This window comes from Sylvia atricapilla, chromosome 2 (assembly GCF_009819655.1).
Source record: "Sylvia atricapilla isolate bSylAtr1 chromosome 2, bSylAtr1.pri, whole genome shotgun sequence".
Lineage (NCBI taxonomy): Eukaryota > Metazoa > Chordata > Aves > Passeriformes > Sylviidae > Sylvia > Sylvia atricapilla.
This window is the reverse complement of record NC_089141.1, coordinates 77,704,819-77,720,420: the sequence shown is the minus strand read 5'-3', so window position 1 is coordinate 77,720,420 and position 15,602 is coordinate 77,704,819. Positions and strand designations below refer to the sequence as shown.

General features: G+C 38.6%; 1 protein-coding gene across 2 annotated transcripts; it reads right to left on the bottom strand.

Annotated features, from left to right (window-relative positions):
- Positions 1-34: 34 nt before the first annotated feature.
- ERCC5 (ERCC excision repair 5, endonuclease) lies at positions 35-15,089 on the bottom strand. 2 transcript variants are annotated; one of them, XM_066313500.1, is made up of 16 exons: positions 15,036-15,089; positions 14,708-14,808; positions 13,935-14,110; positions 13,308-13,423; positions 13,124-13,216; positions 12,313-12,373; positions 11,231-11,374; positions 10,191-10,398; positions 8,760-9,920; positions 8,173-8,405; positions 7,673-7,792; positions 5,935-6,148; positions 3,962-4,106; positions 2,959-3,159; positions 2,012-2,096; positions 35-691 (listed from the first exon to the last, which is right to left on the bottom strand). In XM_066313500.1, exons 2-16 carry the CDS (start codon positions 14,793-14,795, stop codon positions 140-142), a joined length of 3,597 nt encoding a protein of 1,198 aa, XP_066169597.1. In that variant the 5' UTR covers positions 14,796-14,808; positions 15,036-15,089; the 3' UTR covers positions 35-139. The 2 variants fall into 2 exon arrangements, with proteins under 2 accessions (XP_066169597.1, XP_066169598.1); XM_066313501.1 differs by lacking the exon at positions 15,036-15,089 and having other exon boundaries at positions 14,708-14,826.
- Between the last annotated feature and the right edge of the window lie 513 nt (positions 15,090-15,602).

The window sequence follows — 15,602 nt, the reverse complement described above, 5'->3', positions numbered from 1 at the left end:
TAAGTTCTGGACAGAAAATGCATGACAAAATGCATTACAAATAGGGATAATTTATTATATTTTCAAAAGAATTCATTAGAATATTTACAAAGCTCAAGTCAGAAATATCAGTCTCTCTGTTTAAATATTTTTTTTTTATTTAAGACATTTTCTTTCTTATTCCTCTCTTGCTCCGTGATTTCTTTTTTCTGCCTTCAAACACAGGTTTGGCAGTCACCATGACTACATTTCCCAGATCTTCCTCCTCATCACTTGAGCTACTGCACCCTTTTTTCTCTTTGTGGTCTGCTGCCTCTGTTGCAGACATGTTTTTCCTCCTTTTGCTCTTGCCTAAATCTCTGCCTTTGGAATCCTCCACTGAGGAGTCACTAGAAGTTTCTGAAAGGTGTAAATTTCCAACAAAACCACCTCCACATAAGATTTCTTTTCTGGAATTTGAATGTTTTCTTCTCTTTCCGCTCTGCACTTTTGTTGCTGCAGCTTGATTTGCATCTCCTGTGGTACCTTCCCCTTTCCTTTTCCCAGGCTGTTTAAGCTCCATCTCTGTGACAGCAGTGGACTCCTGAATTTCATCATCTGCTTCCTGTTCCTTTCTCTTCAGACAAGTCACAGCTCTGCGCAGTCTCTGACTTTTAATAGCTTGCTTTTCATGCTGTTCTAGTCTGAAGAATGAATCAATTCGAAGCTGAGTCTGTCAAAAATAAAACAGAAACACAGTTGAATGATTCTGTAATGGGAACTCAATTATTAGCTACATTATAAAGCATCTGAAATTAAAGCAGGACAAAAGAGTAAGGAAATTAATATTAACATATAGGCACATAGATGTGAACAAGAAAATGCATCGTTACAGTAATACCCATACTTTATAACAAATTAGGCAACAAGAGCCTTTACAGAAATTAATAATTAGCAAACTCCAGTGAGATTTCATAAATATTGTGCTTCTGGTGATTAGACATAGGCTGCTATTGTCAACCCTAATACAGAGAATCTCTGTAGTGCTCTTAAGTATGCCCTTAAAAACACACCCTTAGCCTCCAGCTGTTAAAGCAGAATGTTTACTAAGTAAATGCTGTAAGTGCACTTTGCATTTGTGCCTCCAAGTGCAAGAACATGCAGGCTTTTGACTCAAGTTCACTGCACCACATGCTGCTACAGTATAAAGACTAAAGAGTAGAACGAATAGTCATCACACAGTGTGGATTTGTGCTATATCAGCCACAGCTGGGCTTTTTCTATAGGCTAAGCCAGTCCTCTGCAATTTCCCTAACATTGTCTTAGAGAGACAGACACTTCCAAAGGATATCCCAGTCAACCTGAAAGTGTATGTATACAGCTACAGGGCTTTCACTCCACTCACTGATACAGAGAACACTGGTTTTGACAATGTATCTATCTTGCATATGGAAAGGAAAAAAGAATCTGAAACTGGGCATCAATTTTACAACCCAGCTACCACAGCTGGCATTGCTAGTCACTTTGAAGTGTTAATAAAGCTGGGAGAACATTTACTTGGAAATTAAGAGTAATATTATTAATGGGCACTTGCTCAAACAGTTCAGTCTGCAATCATCCTCAAAGGATATGTACAGCATCAAATGGGCAGTGCCACTCCACCAAAATCTCAGTTTATATATACTGAGTTTATACTTTGTGAAGTGTTTATAGAACACGGTCTTCTAGAATTACTGAAGTTGCTTGAGGTACCTGTAGCTTGACTGTGTCCAGAAAAAACAAAAGCCTGGATTGGAGACAGGTGCTTAATAGCTAAGGAAACTTGAAGCCAACATCTGAAATTATGCAGAGTCCCTCACAGTACACTCAAATCATACAGAAACGAAGTCTAGAGAAGCAAGCTTAGTGACTTTAAAAAAATAAATACATAAAAAGATTAAAAACCAAAGCCCAGCTTCTGAGAAAGAAATTTCACTTCAAAGCCTTGCTGTTCTTTTTAAAATGCTTCTCTCACAAATTTCTAGCTATCCTTAAATTACAGATAGATTTTCACCTGCTGCAAGTTCAGCTGCTTCATCACAGGCAAAAGGATTCCATCTATCTTTGTCCTAGTCCAGCCAAAGTGATCCTTGCAGAATGTGCAGAAAGTTAAGGAACTTTACAGAATGGCTACTACTGGTATTTTGTAAATAGACAAAATGAAAATTCCTGAAGTAAACAATGTCTGGAGGAAAGCTGCTCCACTTCAAAGTTTTTTCTACTACAAAATCAGACAAAAGACTCTGGGTTAAAACAACGTATCACAACCATGCTGCTACATCTCCATTAGTTGCAGAACTTCTTCTCTAATATTAACATTTCCCAAAGCATGTCTCAGTGAAGACAGAATTCATCTTAGCTAAATAGTATTGCCATAACACAAAATGTCTATAAATAAACCTTATTTTTATACTTGCACCTGCTACAAGTTTCATTTACTGTTTAAAACACTATTAGCTCTGCATTTATTGCCCTCTACTTTTCAATAGTTTGCTGCAGCTCAGACTGCAACTGAAGCAAAAAGTAGACATTATAGGAAGAAATGCAGGGAATTACTGGGGATAAAGTATAGACTGAAACATCCTTTCTGTCCATACTTCAAGACTTATTTGTGAAAAATGGCAAACATACAGAGAGAGTGTGCAAACAATCCCACTTAGACAGGAGAAACAGGCACAGGACAGTTACAGAAATATAATATCACAACAAACTAGTCAGTCCAGCTATAAGATTCTCTTTGCATGCAAAGTGAGGCAGCCCACTCTCAGGAGGGCAGAGAAGCCCTGACTGCCACACATCCATGGCTGCATTCCCTTCTGTTCCAGAGTTGGTATCGTTTTAGAGGAGTACATGCAGATAGGGCTTGGGGCCCATCACAACAAAGAGATACTAAGGACTTGACACTCCATTACTGACTCCTTATGAACTTTGAGTACTTTTACCTAACAAGTAAAAGGATATTCTCTGATCTGCTCTACATCAGGCTTTCCCCAGGTGAAGGAGCCCCTTGATTCATCCACCACAGGCTTCAGGTACGCTTCTGCCACTGCTGGATTTGGGAAACCTGAATAAAGCTGTAGCTCCCGCAGCTTCTTCTTGACTTTGGTGTCATGTGGATTAGGCCTCACTTTCTTATTCTTCTGAGCCTCATTCCACCACTCACTGAAAAAGAGGGAAAATTGTTAATTTGCCTCATAAAATTTGAAATATTAAGAGCCATCATGCTAATTTCAATACCCTTGGTCTCCCTACTTCAATTACTACAAGAGATGAGGTAGAAAATGTCCAAATGAAAGATGGACAAAGGGACAAAAAATCTTAGAAGTAGAAAAGACAAAACATACACATTAAATGCAGCAATTGTAAGCCACGGTAGCAAATATCATCTGGATTCCCCCTAAACTGCTAAACAGAAGGCACCAACTTCAGCCTCACTTGCAGAGAATGTTCCACACACAATAATTTTGGAGGTTTTTTTGGTATGCAAGGAAAAGAAAGGACAAAACCAAGACTTCTAACCATCCTTGCCGTTGCCAATACAGCTGCCTTGGCCCTCTTCAAATCTTGCTCTTGCCCACACCCTACCTGCCTGTCTCCTTCTTGGTCACCCGTTTCTCAATCAAGTTCCCTTTCTCTATGAGCAAGATACAGCAACCTCTCAGCAACCCAGGGAGCAAGAGCCTATGCTCCACTATGGATCCAGCTCTCCAATAAACTCTGAGGCGGATGCACAATTCTACAGCTGTTCTGCTGTCTTTCTTTGTCTCTCTGCGATTGCTGTAACAACTTGTTACCTTATCTACTTGTCATTCCAAAGAGTGATATAATGGAGTCATGTTTTACAGCCTACTGAGTCCCATTAATGATGGTCATATGTCTTGCTGCATGCTTAACCATCAGAAAAGCATATTCACTAATAATCACAGTTCGAAGATACAAAAAAGCAAATCACAATGAAGCATACGCAAATTTTAAGAGAGGTTCCAAGCCATGCCCAGGAAATTCATTTAAAATCTCCATCGCTGTTACAAAACCAACATTTGGGATGCCCTCAGTGTAGTCACTTCCAAGCAAGTATGCCAAATTAATTAGCTTGCTTCTGTCCAGCCCTGAAAAAGAAAGTGTATAGATTCAGCATTTACAAAATAAAAAATATTATCAGAAAGGCAAAACCTGAAAGGAACACGAAGGCATTAACTCCATAAAATTATACTCAATTCAACATCAGAATTTGCTAAGTTATATTCTGGAGCAATACAAATATACTCCTGCTAGCTCAAGCACAAGAATAATTTTGCTAACTTGGCAAATATAATCTTGCCAAAGTGAAAATGTTACAATGGACATCACGAGTAATTTCTTCATGGAAATTATTGTTAAACATTAGAATGGACTGTGCAGTAAAGGTGGTGGAGTCACCATACCTAGAAGTGTTCAAGAAACAGCTGGATGTGGCACACAGTGCCATGGTCTAGTTGACAAGGTGGTGATCAGACAAACACTGGACTCAGTGAGCTCAGAGGTCTTTTCCAACCTACATAACTCTGTGATTTTGTAATTTCAAATCGGGGTTGTTAAAACTTTTTTTTTTTTTTTCTTTTTCTTTTCATTTATTACATCCAGTTATTGTCCTGTTCTCGTCTAATGCTGACTTGAATTGAGTAATGCTAGAATCAAAAAAAAAAAATTTCTATTCACATTCCAGTCCATAATACCAATGCCTCTGCTTCCTAGAAGTGTTCCTCAACTGAGAGCCTTTTGCTCTGTGCTGGTTAAAAAGTGGACCAGAAGAGCCCATGAAACAGCCAGAAAGAAGAAGAACTCAGCTGACCACTTCTATGTGATAGGCTGTAAAGTCTGGGGCAACCAGACTGATTTTTAGTGACCAGCTTCAAAAGCCTAGATTTGAAAAAAGTACTGTTTTACAAATTCCATGCAGAACATGGGGGGTATGAGTCTAAACACACAAAGCAAAACAAGATCATCATCATGCTAGTCACAATATCCATCAGCTGTGCAGACAGAAGAATTTCTGCAATGCATGCGAAAGGAGAAGCACAAGACTGCAGAGGAATGTGACATAAAGACTGATGATGAATATTTTTCCCAAATAAATAAATAAATGAATGAATAAATAAATAAATATTTGGCTTATCACATTAAAACCAGTTAAAAATCACAGACATGCTTTTACAGCAATCCTTTCCAATTAAGCTACAGAAGCATACTTAAGTAGGGGAAAAATATTTTATTCCTTTTGCTGGAAGAAACCAAAGCTGCATCTTTCACCACATAAAAATGTTACAAAATTTTACATGTTACTATTTCAAAGTCTATAGCCTTTCAAATTGAAAATGTCAAAACTGATTTTAGAAGAATTCTGCTCAAGACATAATAACAAGTTTAAATTGGGTCATATTTTGCCTAACACTCTATGTGACACTGAAGCTTAGTAGTTCAACAAAATTTGCAACAGTTTGATTAAACTAGCTCAAGAGCAGTCAGTAAGAAGAAAAAAATCTTTCAGTGTCAACTATATGATAAATGTTTTACACATACTCCAGATCCTCTTTTAATATATCACATTTCAGTATGTCCAAAACTAATTTCCATTTCCAGAAGACTAAAAACCTGATGGCATCAGAGTATCATTTTCACACCACATCAGAAAAGTCATGCTAACATTTACCCAGAAACTGTATAATAGTTCATACCTCCAGCCTTGGTGATCATTCCACTAACTCAGTATACTAAATGCAGATGATCTGCAAATTCGAGGGGTCATTTGGCAGTAAAACAGCAACTTAAGCAAATGGCTTTAGAGATTCTCCAAAGAACAGATATTGAATAATATTCACAAAATTCTGTAGCAAATACAAAGATGACAGAGCTGTCTTATTAAAAACTGTGTTTAACAAACCAATACCAGAGGCTTACCTAGCTCGTTCTGAAAGTCAACATACTGATAATATTCTATGTATTTGCTCTGACTGAAGAAATTTTTATAAACATGTCGTGCACCAAACAACCAAACATCACTGTCATCAGTGATTGTCCCAGAGGTCTGATCAGTAAGGTCCAACATGGCACACTGGGCCTCTGCCTCTGTCGGAGCTTCGATATACGGAATGCCAAACAGACGGAGGAGCTCCTGCAGGATGGAAGGAAAACAGTGAATAATTCATCTAAAGAGTTAACTTCTAATACATCTCTGCTAGACTCAGAACTGCTAGATTCACACTTGGGAGTTATTTAATATTTGACAACAAATCTTCAACTTCCGGTAAAAAGCGCCAAGCTCAGTTAAGTCAAGGGGTAATTCCCACTCAACTCCTCTCAGGCAGACAGTGCCATATAAGTCAAGCACTACTTGAACACTCTTCTACCACACAGCTTGAGAACCTACCATCTTAATTACACAAGCATACTTAAGTATTGCTTTGCACAGCAAGGAGATAACTCTATGCATTACAACAATGTGGGTTCCATGAAAGAAAGGTGCAGGTTAAATATAAAAAGTAAAATTAAAAAAAAAATCATAATTAAAAAAAAAAAAGATTTGGCCACCACTTCATCTAAGAAAGTAGTATGAAAGCATATGAGAAACAGTCATATCAAGCAGGAAACAGTGGGAAGACTAATCATTCCTTGGATAGTGTTTTGATATGCCTCTACTTTGAAGTATTTTTGCTTTTATGGGATACATTACACAACCTCAGTGAAATATCCCCCACACAGTAGGTTTACAGAATTGCGCTAGTTACACAGGTCTGGATTATGCTCTTCACCCAGATGGCTTTTGAGGCTCTACAGAATCAGTCTCAAGACTTTGAATTTTTTACCATAATTAAGAATAAAAGCACAAGATGAAAAGACTTACAGCTATAATGATGTGCCTATGATTACACGGCACATAATACTACAAAAGCAATCTATTGGCCCTTAAAAAAATCAACTGAAGAAACAAGTATGTGCGAATATTTAACCAAGATTAAATACAACTTTAAAACTACCTAAACTGTCCCATTAAGAAAAAAAACCAAAAAAAACCACTACAAACATTTACATATTTCTCAGAATTAATTTGTGAGCATAAGTTTATTATATCACAGACACCATCACTTGTCTACTATATTATGGGCTTGTTAACCCAAACACATTGTGTTAAACCTTGAAGTACTGACATAGAAGCAACAGGCTTATTTAGGCATTATTGGTGAGATTCTTTCAAATTGCTTACTCAGGGCATAAACTACACAGGCTTCTTGTAATTTTTTAATATTTTAATCCCTAAGGGATTACAGTTTCCCTAACACACAGAGTGCATCAATTCTTTGCTGCTGAACACAGCTGTCTAATCTTTTTGTTCATTTTGGACCTTTCACAAAAACAGGCCATGATCAAACTGCCCAACCTGTAAAAGTTGGAGCTCAAAAGAAATACTGATATACCCATAACTGTATTATTATTTTATAATGTTATCACAATTATTTAAAATAGCTGGAAGTCAAGATTACTTTAATACTTTCAATATTTTAAATCAAGCAAACTAAAGAAAATAAATTCCTAAGAGGGAAAAAATGTGACCTACAATTAACCAAAATTACTAATAGCTTTTGATTAAATGACTGGGGTGGAGGAAGGAAACAAATCAAAATGACTCAACAAATACTACCTGGCTCTCCAAGAACATCTGTCCTGTTACAGAAGCAGCAACACGTTCCTGCTGCTGTTTTTGAGACTGAAGTGTATTCTGCTCAGCAGAAAGGTCCTTTTCTAATTCTTCTAGCTCTTCCTGAAAATATAAACCAAGATTTTTATTATTTCAACAATTCAGGTATACTTAGTAAAGTAAAGGGCAAAGTCTCCAACTACAATTATTCTAGTAGTGTATGTTCCATTAATTCACACTAGGAAGCTGTTACAGCTTCTCTAATGCAGCAAACTGTAAGACCAGAGATGGTCTAGTCAATCAATTTGCTAAAACCTTGAAGTTTTCCTTTGATTTTAGGGAGATTATGATTAACTACCTCTAAAGAAAGATCAGTTCCCATACAATTAGATTCCTATGTGATAAAGCATAAAACAATAAGCAGCTGTTCAACAGTTTTCCTTAACAACTATTTGGAGACAAAGCACTCCAGCACAAGCTCAAAACAAGGAACAACCAGTTACCAAACTGATGTCTTGCCACTCGTCCACTTCACCTTTACCATCAGCTTCTCTTTCAGCATTCTGAGTGTCTCCCAACTGCACCTCATGAGACTCTTTCCGCAGGTCCAGTGTGAAAACATCAGGTCTGTCTGTCTCCATTTCTGGAAGTGTTGGTTTGTCATCCATTTTTTCATCATATTTAGTAGGAAACTCAGCTTCATTACTGACCTCAGCACCCACTTCAATAAAGCTTCCTATCAAAGGAAAATAGAGACTTGTACACATTTTTAACTTGGATATTGACTTTTTGTTTCAGTATGCAGCAGATAAACATAAGGATTGTGAAATTACATAAACCAAGCGGCTGACTGGAATTCAATGTACATAACATGCTTTCCTGACTCTCCATATTCTATACTCAGGATTCAATGATAAAATGTGACACCGAGAGGAAAAACACAGCTCAGATTTTCTTCCTGCCTCCTATATATGTGGGAATGGATACATTTTTAACTATTTTTTACTAAGACAAAAGGTTACTTTCAACTGACTACAAATACAATATTGTCCTATTTTCTTACCCTTTTACACAATCAAAAAGCACATACCATCAGAATCACTGTCTTCAGACTCTGATATCCCTTCTCTTTCCTCCTCAGGATTTCTTGCTTCTGGAAAAAATCTAATATCCTGAGACACATTCTCCTCTGTTTGTGAAATTATTTCCTGTGTATTTTCAAAAATTTTCAAGTTTTGCTCATTTTTAGAAAGCTCCGTTGTTTCAGCATGAATCAAAGCATCCATACTAGTTCGCACAGGAGAACAGCTTGGCTTCTGCAAACACAAATTCATATCCTTATCTCCCAGAGCCTTTATATCCATTTTGGAACCATGTTTTTCTCTGTCTACGTCTTCTTCGTCTTTTCTAGTATTGTTAATGTAGGAATAATTTTCAGCTCTGAACATACCGGTATCATTTGGTGAAATAAGATTTTTGGAGCCATTTTCTTCCTTAATTACATCTTCTGTGTCTTTTATAGTATTGTCAGTGTAAGTTTCCACCATGGATATACTGGTGTCTCTGGGTGCAACAGGATTTTCTGAGCAATTTTCTTCTTTGTCTGTATCTTCTTTGCCTTTTCTAGTATTTTCAATAGCAGAATACTTTTCATCTCTGAATATACCAGTGTCTTGGGGTGTAATGTGACTTTTTTCCAACTCCTGACTCTTCTGTTTAAATTTAGCATCTTGCATAGTCACTTGGATAGATGAAGGAGTTGTAGCTGTAGGAATGTTTTTTCCCTCCTTAACTTCAGGAATCTGCTCTTCCTCATCTGAGCTACTGAGCAGAAAATCTTTCCCTTCTGGTCTTTCTGATAGCACTCCAACAGTTGTAGCAGCAACAACTTCCTCCCCTTTATCATCTTCACTCAGAGCTTGCTGAATTGCCCGCAGTGTTCTTGGAGACACGCTGCCTTCCTCCGACACAAATTGGTCCACTTTCAACTGTCCTGCATCCAGTTCTTCTTCTGAGCTGCTTTCCACCATGGCTAGCTGGATAGCAAGCAAAGTCCGAGGAGAGGGGGGTGCAGCCACCACACTGTCATCTCCCTCTGTCTGCACCTTGTCAGATGCAGACAGCTTTGTATTAGCAGGGGATTCGTTGATTTTATTATTGATTTTATTTAATTTAGTCAATTCATGCATTCTTGATGAGGGTCCTGCAGTAGTTTCCACGTCTCTACTCATAGCTTCTTTTGCTTGAATACCTGAAAGAAAGTTTTGTGTGAAAAAATAGTGCTTTATAATAACATTCCATTTTACATAATGAACATCATTATATAAAGATTATTAAATCACTTTTCTACAGGTTTACAGATCACAGTTAATGATGTATACCAATAACACACATTTCATACAAAGCACCAGCTACATGCACCAATAAACAATACTCAGGTTTTTATTCAAACTGCCAGTTCTAAGTGTGCCAGAGTGTACACTCCAAACAACAGGTTTTACAAAATTAAGACCTGACATACCCTTTATCAGAATATAGTGAGAAGTTTCTTCAGAGACCACCCTCCTCGATTCCACTTCTTTCACAAAACCACCTTCATTTTCATATTGTGTTTGGATTTCACCCGAGTGCTGTTGATTCATTTCTTTTTGTACATTTTCTATGCACCGATTGAGATTGCTTTTTTTAAGCAAACCCCTAAGCTGGTACTGGGAAAAGTCATTGGAGTCCTCAAAAAACAAACAAAACAAAAAACAAAACAACATAAACAAGTAAATTGAAATAAAATACCCCTTTTAATCAAGCTCATTTCCGACATTCCAGAAGAGTGTGGGAATTCTTTCAAGAGTTCCTTTAAGCAGCTAACATTTGTGTTTCACTGGTTGCTGCACTCCCAAGTGAAGTGCAGCATACTCTCCTGACAACATAATGACAATTCTGAAAAGTACCAGTAGTGGAGAACATGACATCTCAGTTTTGACTATCAGACCTCATCCCCATAAAAAAAAAAAAAAAAAAAAAAAAAAAGAGAATTCACACATGGATCCTTTTAAAATTATAGTTCTTAGTTTACATTTGGACAAAAACCACAATTTGATCTTATTTATATTGTACTTTTAAAACCTCACTGCAGAAGTGATACTATAAGATTCCCCATTTGTGTCTGAACAGCTTCAACACATCTGCCTAAGTTACAAAAGCCTTTTCCCAGCTGCCAGCTCCTCCAACAACCTCAGGGTTTGGAATCCAAGCTGTGTTCATTCTGCCTGGTTCATCCACAGCAGTAGCACGTTATGCAGTCTTGGGCATAATGCTTTTGAGGCATGAAACATAGCATGATTTTTAACATTTTTTGCCAAACTGAATTAGCTCTGCTAATTATAGTGGAAATCAAGATACAAGGCTGTTAAGAGCCATTATTTCATTGGATTTTTTTTCTCCTCAAGGTAACCTCTCTAATTAAGTAGTCCAGGATGTAAACTTTCCAGAGGTAGCACCCTTTCTTTATCTGCATTAACAGCAATAGCTCCATTCCCAAAGCTATTTTAAGGTAATGCCTACCTCTGGCATTGCTTCAAATAATGTTCTTCTTCGCTTTGTAAGTTCTTTAATATCAGTCAAGATCTCATGTTTTATTTCTGGAGGCAGCTTGTGGAAATCTTCTGATTCAGTATCTACAGAATAAGGATTTTCAAATAACTGTTCCTATAAAAATGGAATACAACAATGCATATTTTATATTACAGCACAACAAAAATTATAAAATATTTAGAACATCATTTCAAACAAAACAAAACAAAAAACACAAGAACTTTGTTACTACTTCCCATATGGTAAAGAAAACAAGAAAAAAAAAGTAACTACTAAGTAATAAAAAAATGTTAAGTACCCCACTGATATACACTATACAGAGAAACTTGATTTTATTCTTTTTTACCAAAAGATACTTAGTTAAATCACCAAAGCAGGTCATATAGCCTCAGCTACTCTGATTTTATCCTTCCAAAGAGGTTCTCCTTCTGCATAAGAACTACTTCAAAAGATAAACAGTCTTTCCAAAAGTTCTTTTTTTTTTTTTTTTTTTTTTAACAAGAGAGCGGTGTTTTTTCTGTTGATGAAAGCAAAGATAATTTTACTATTTATTGTGTCTTCTTCTTAGGTAATGTATTTCTCTTCTCCTCTTCCTATCAGATCAGCACATCAGAAGCAAATAAAGAATTTATCTGTGAAAACACAAGCACTTAAGTGTTTCAAATTCAGTATTCATTGGAGAAGCACAGGAATTTTGTTAAATATGTTGTCATTTATGTGCATACACATATGTACAAATGTACAGATTTCACCTGCATTGTTACAAAACCAACGTCCTCTCCGTGTGTTCAGAGGAAGTAGTAAAAAGAAAAAGAAAGGATACCACGAGAATTTTCTGTTCTGCTGTATTCCAGTGGAGAAGTCACATTTACATTTCCTCATTAATAGGAATTATTAGAGTATTGAAAATTAATTTGTTTGCTTATGAGTAATGCTATAGTATGACCTATTTCCCTAAATAATTGGATTTTCTAAGCTATTTGTTTGTCTTTTAAGCCTAGCACATGAATGAGAAGATTGTTCACAGTAAAAGGCAACTAGGTAGCACTTACTTGCAACATCTTTCTTTGGCTCATTCTCATTTGCCATTCCTTTTCCTCCTCCTCCTCTGAGCTAAAAATCACCAAGAGAAAAAAAAAGTGTAGATATTTAGGAAAACAGAGTTTCCATTTTAAGCAAAAAATCACCAGTTATGCCTTTGCTAGTCAAGCATAAAAAACTGCAGCATCAAACACACACACATACAGATATATATACACAAACACACACATAAATACATACACAGGTCACAAGGATCTGAACAGAAAGTAAGAAGGCAAATATGTATCAGTTAGAACTAGATGGAGACAACTGCTGCTGTTTAGACCATGACACAGCTCTTATTGGTCAGCATTTCAAGTATATAAAGGTAGAGATGTGCAGACAGTAACCCACAGGGCAGCCTCACATTCTCAGTGTTATTTAAGAAGATGCCACAGGTGCAACAAGTACAGACAAAGTCTGCCTCTGCTGAACATGTCAGCACAAAACAGCATCAAGCTGCCACACCCAACTCTGAACCATCAGTCCCATGGACATGGCCATAGACTGAGGTCGAACTTTCATCCTTATGCATGCATCCAGTGTAGAAAATTCACCTATGGGCTGAAAGCTTATTTTGTCACTTTCCCATAAATAACTAGGAGGCTTCTGTATCCAAAAAGAAACTGAAATAAAACATAAATTAAAGAAATATACTTTATATATATATATATTACAGCGTACATAGGTCAAAGACCTTTCATCATCATCAAAAAATGTGGTTTATACTTTTACCCAAGTTTATTAACAGCCATTTAAGCTATTTTTCTTAATTCTACCTACCTATTCTTCTCTTCATTCTCTAAAGCAGGCAATACATACATATCATCAATTCCTTCTCTTCGAACTTGTGTAATGCTGGGCAAAGGTTCATTTCTTAAGGGAAAAAAAAACAAAACAGCAATTAACAGCTTCAAAAAGACTTACTGTTACTTATAAACAAGGGGAAAATAATTATTTTTCTTGCCTTTTGCCTGTAAGAGCAGTTTTGACAACATGTCTCTTCAAAAGCGTTTTCAAGAGCTTCTCTGTAGTTTTCCTGGAATCACTGATGGCAGTTTCCTTTCTTTGTCTTCGCTTAGCCTATGAAAATAAGATTAACACTAACAGGATTTCGCTGGATGCTGAAGATGGACATCCAGTGAATCCCTGTTACAATTCTGTGTGCTGAGCCTATGAGCTACTCCTAACTCATCCTACACGGAGGGGGACAGAGCCTTCAGAGCCTCTAAACATATGTCCATTTCCTCTGTGGGACTCAGGAACAGCTTTAAGCTTCTGAGTACAAATGCCTGCAGAGCTGCATTCAGGTCCATCCTGGAGCACAAGCCAGGCTTGTGACACCATCCACTTCCCTGCAACCTGCCTCCCACGCAAATCAAACATGCCTAGATTAAAGAAGAGCTGCTGCATGCTCTAAGAGCTAACCCAGGCTGGGACTGCAAAGGACACCTGCAGAGCAGTGGACTTCAACCATCCATCCTCACAGCTTAGAAGCATAAGCAGAACAACAGGAAGGAAATAGAAAAGGGCTGCTTACTATCAGCAGATATATAGGCTCTTTTAGATTGCAGTAACTCACAAAGGTACTTACCAAGGTTTGTCTCTTCAGAAGAGGTGCTTCTCCATCAAAAACAAAGATGGGTCGAATCCGGAAGAACAGTAACTTGCAGAGTCGATGGAATAGAGTGAGCAGGTGAGCATTCCTTACAGAAACACCACCACGATCTCTGGCTCCCTTTATTGCTTGGTTCAACCAAATACTGATATCTTAAAGAACCACTGAGAGGAAAACAATGTGCTCTCTTACACACACAGCACGTTGGGAGTTCCTATACAGTGCACAGATTTGACTGAGTGGCTTTTGCCCACAGCTCCAAGCCTGTCTTATCAAAACTAAGAATATCCAAATAGCTAAGAACTTGGAAGAATAAATCACTGCCCCGTTGCCCTGCACAAAAAGCAGAGTGGAAGCAGAAGTGCAGCAAATACCTCCCCAGTTATTTTTACATAACTTCCTTTCACATCTTTCCGGCATTTAACCAAGTATACAGGACAGGCAAGCTGATGTATAAGTATAAAACTTCTTCCTCCTGTAGTCCTACTGAGAACAGCACATTTATTTATAAAATGCAAAATTCTATAGTCCAACATTTGTATAAGGAACCTATTTAAAAAGTCAGTTTTTTAAAAGATGAAGAAAAGCCTTAGTATTTCACATATTATAAAACAAACCACTTACCAAAATGTAGGCAATTTAAATGCAGTAATAGTAATAATATTAAAATTACCACTTATAAATAAGGGAAATAGTTGAAACAATCTCCCTTGCAACTTCGGTTAACCGGCTTTACTTTTAAAGGATACCAACAGCAAGAATTTTCCCTTCCAGCGTTTCTGGGTTTATCGGTCTCCCGGTGCATTCAAGCAGCTTCCAAAGTCCTTGAACTCCCATTGTCCTTCCTTAGCTGCTTTGACAGAAAATCAATGAGGCACAAAAGCAGGAATAACCCAAAGACTATGCGGCCCGCGACTGCTTTATTAATTCAAACAGAAATAACGAGGCAGCCGCTCGGGCCGGGATAGGCAGGGGCAGGGGCAGGGGCAGGGGCAGGGGCAGGGGCAGGGGCAGGGGCAGGGGCAGGGGCAGGGGCAGGGGCAGGGAGAGGGGCAGACGGGGGTCGCGATCCCAGACCTGCGGCGGGGAGCGGATCCTGGCGCGGGGATGCGGAAAGGACCCGGGAGGGAGGCCGGAGGGAGGCCGGAGGAAGACCCCGCCACAGCCGGTCTCACCACGGCCGGCCCCGCCCCGCCCCGGGGGCCGCCGGGAGTCGCAGCGCGCGGGGCGGAGCCGGCCAGGGCCCGGCCGGGGAGCGGCCGCCCGCAGCCCCACCGCGCACCGGGGCCGGGCGGAGCCCACCGACCCTCCTCCAGCTGCGGTGCCTGAGGCCGGTAGGAAGCCGAGGAGCCCTACACCAAACTGCTGAGAATAACAGACTCAGTTACGTCGGAAAAGATCGCAGAGATCATCGAGTCCGACCTGTGACCGAACGTCCCTTTGTCAAATGGACCATGATCTAAGTGCCATGTCCAGTGTAAATACTCCAGGGACGATAACTGCACCAGCTCCTTGGGCAGTCCCTTCCGCTATCCGATAACCCTTTCTGTGAAGAAATTCCCTTATGTCCAGCCTAAACCTCACCTTGTGCAGCTTGGAGATATTTCTTCTCATCCTGTCACTTGTCAGCTGGGAGAAGAGGCC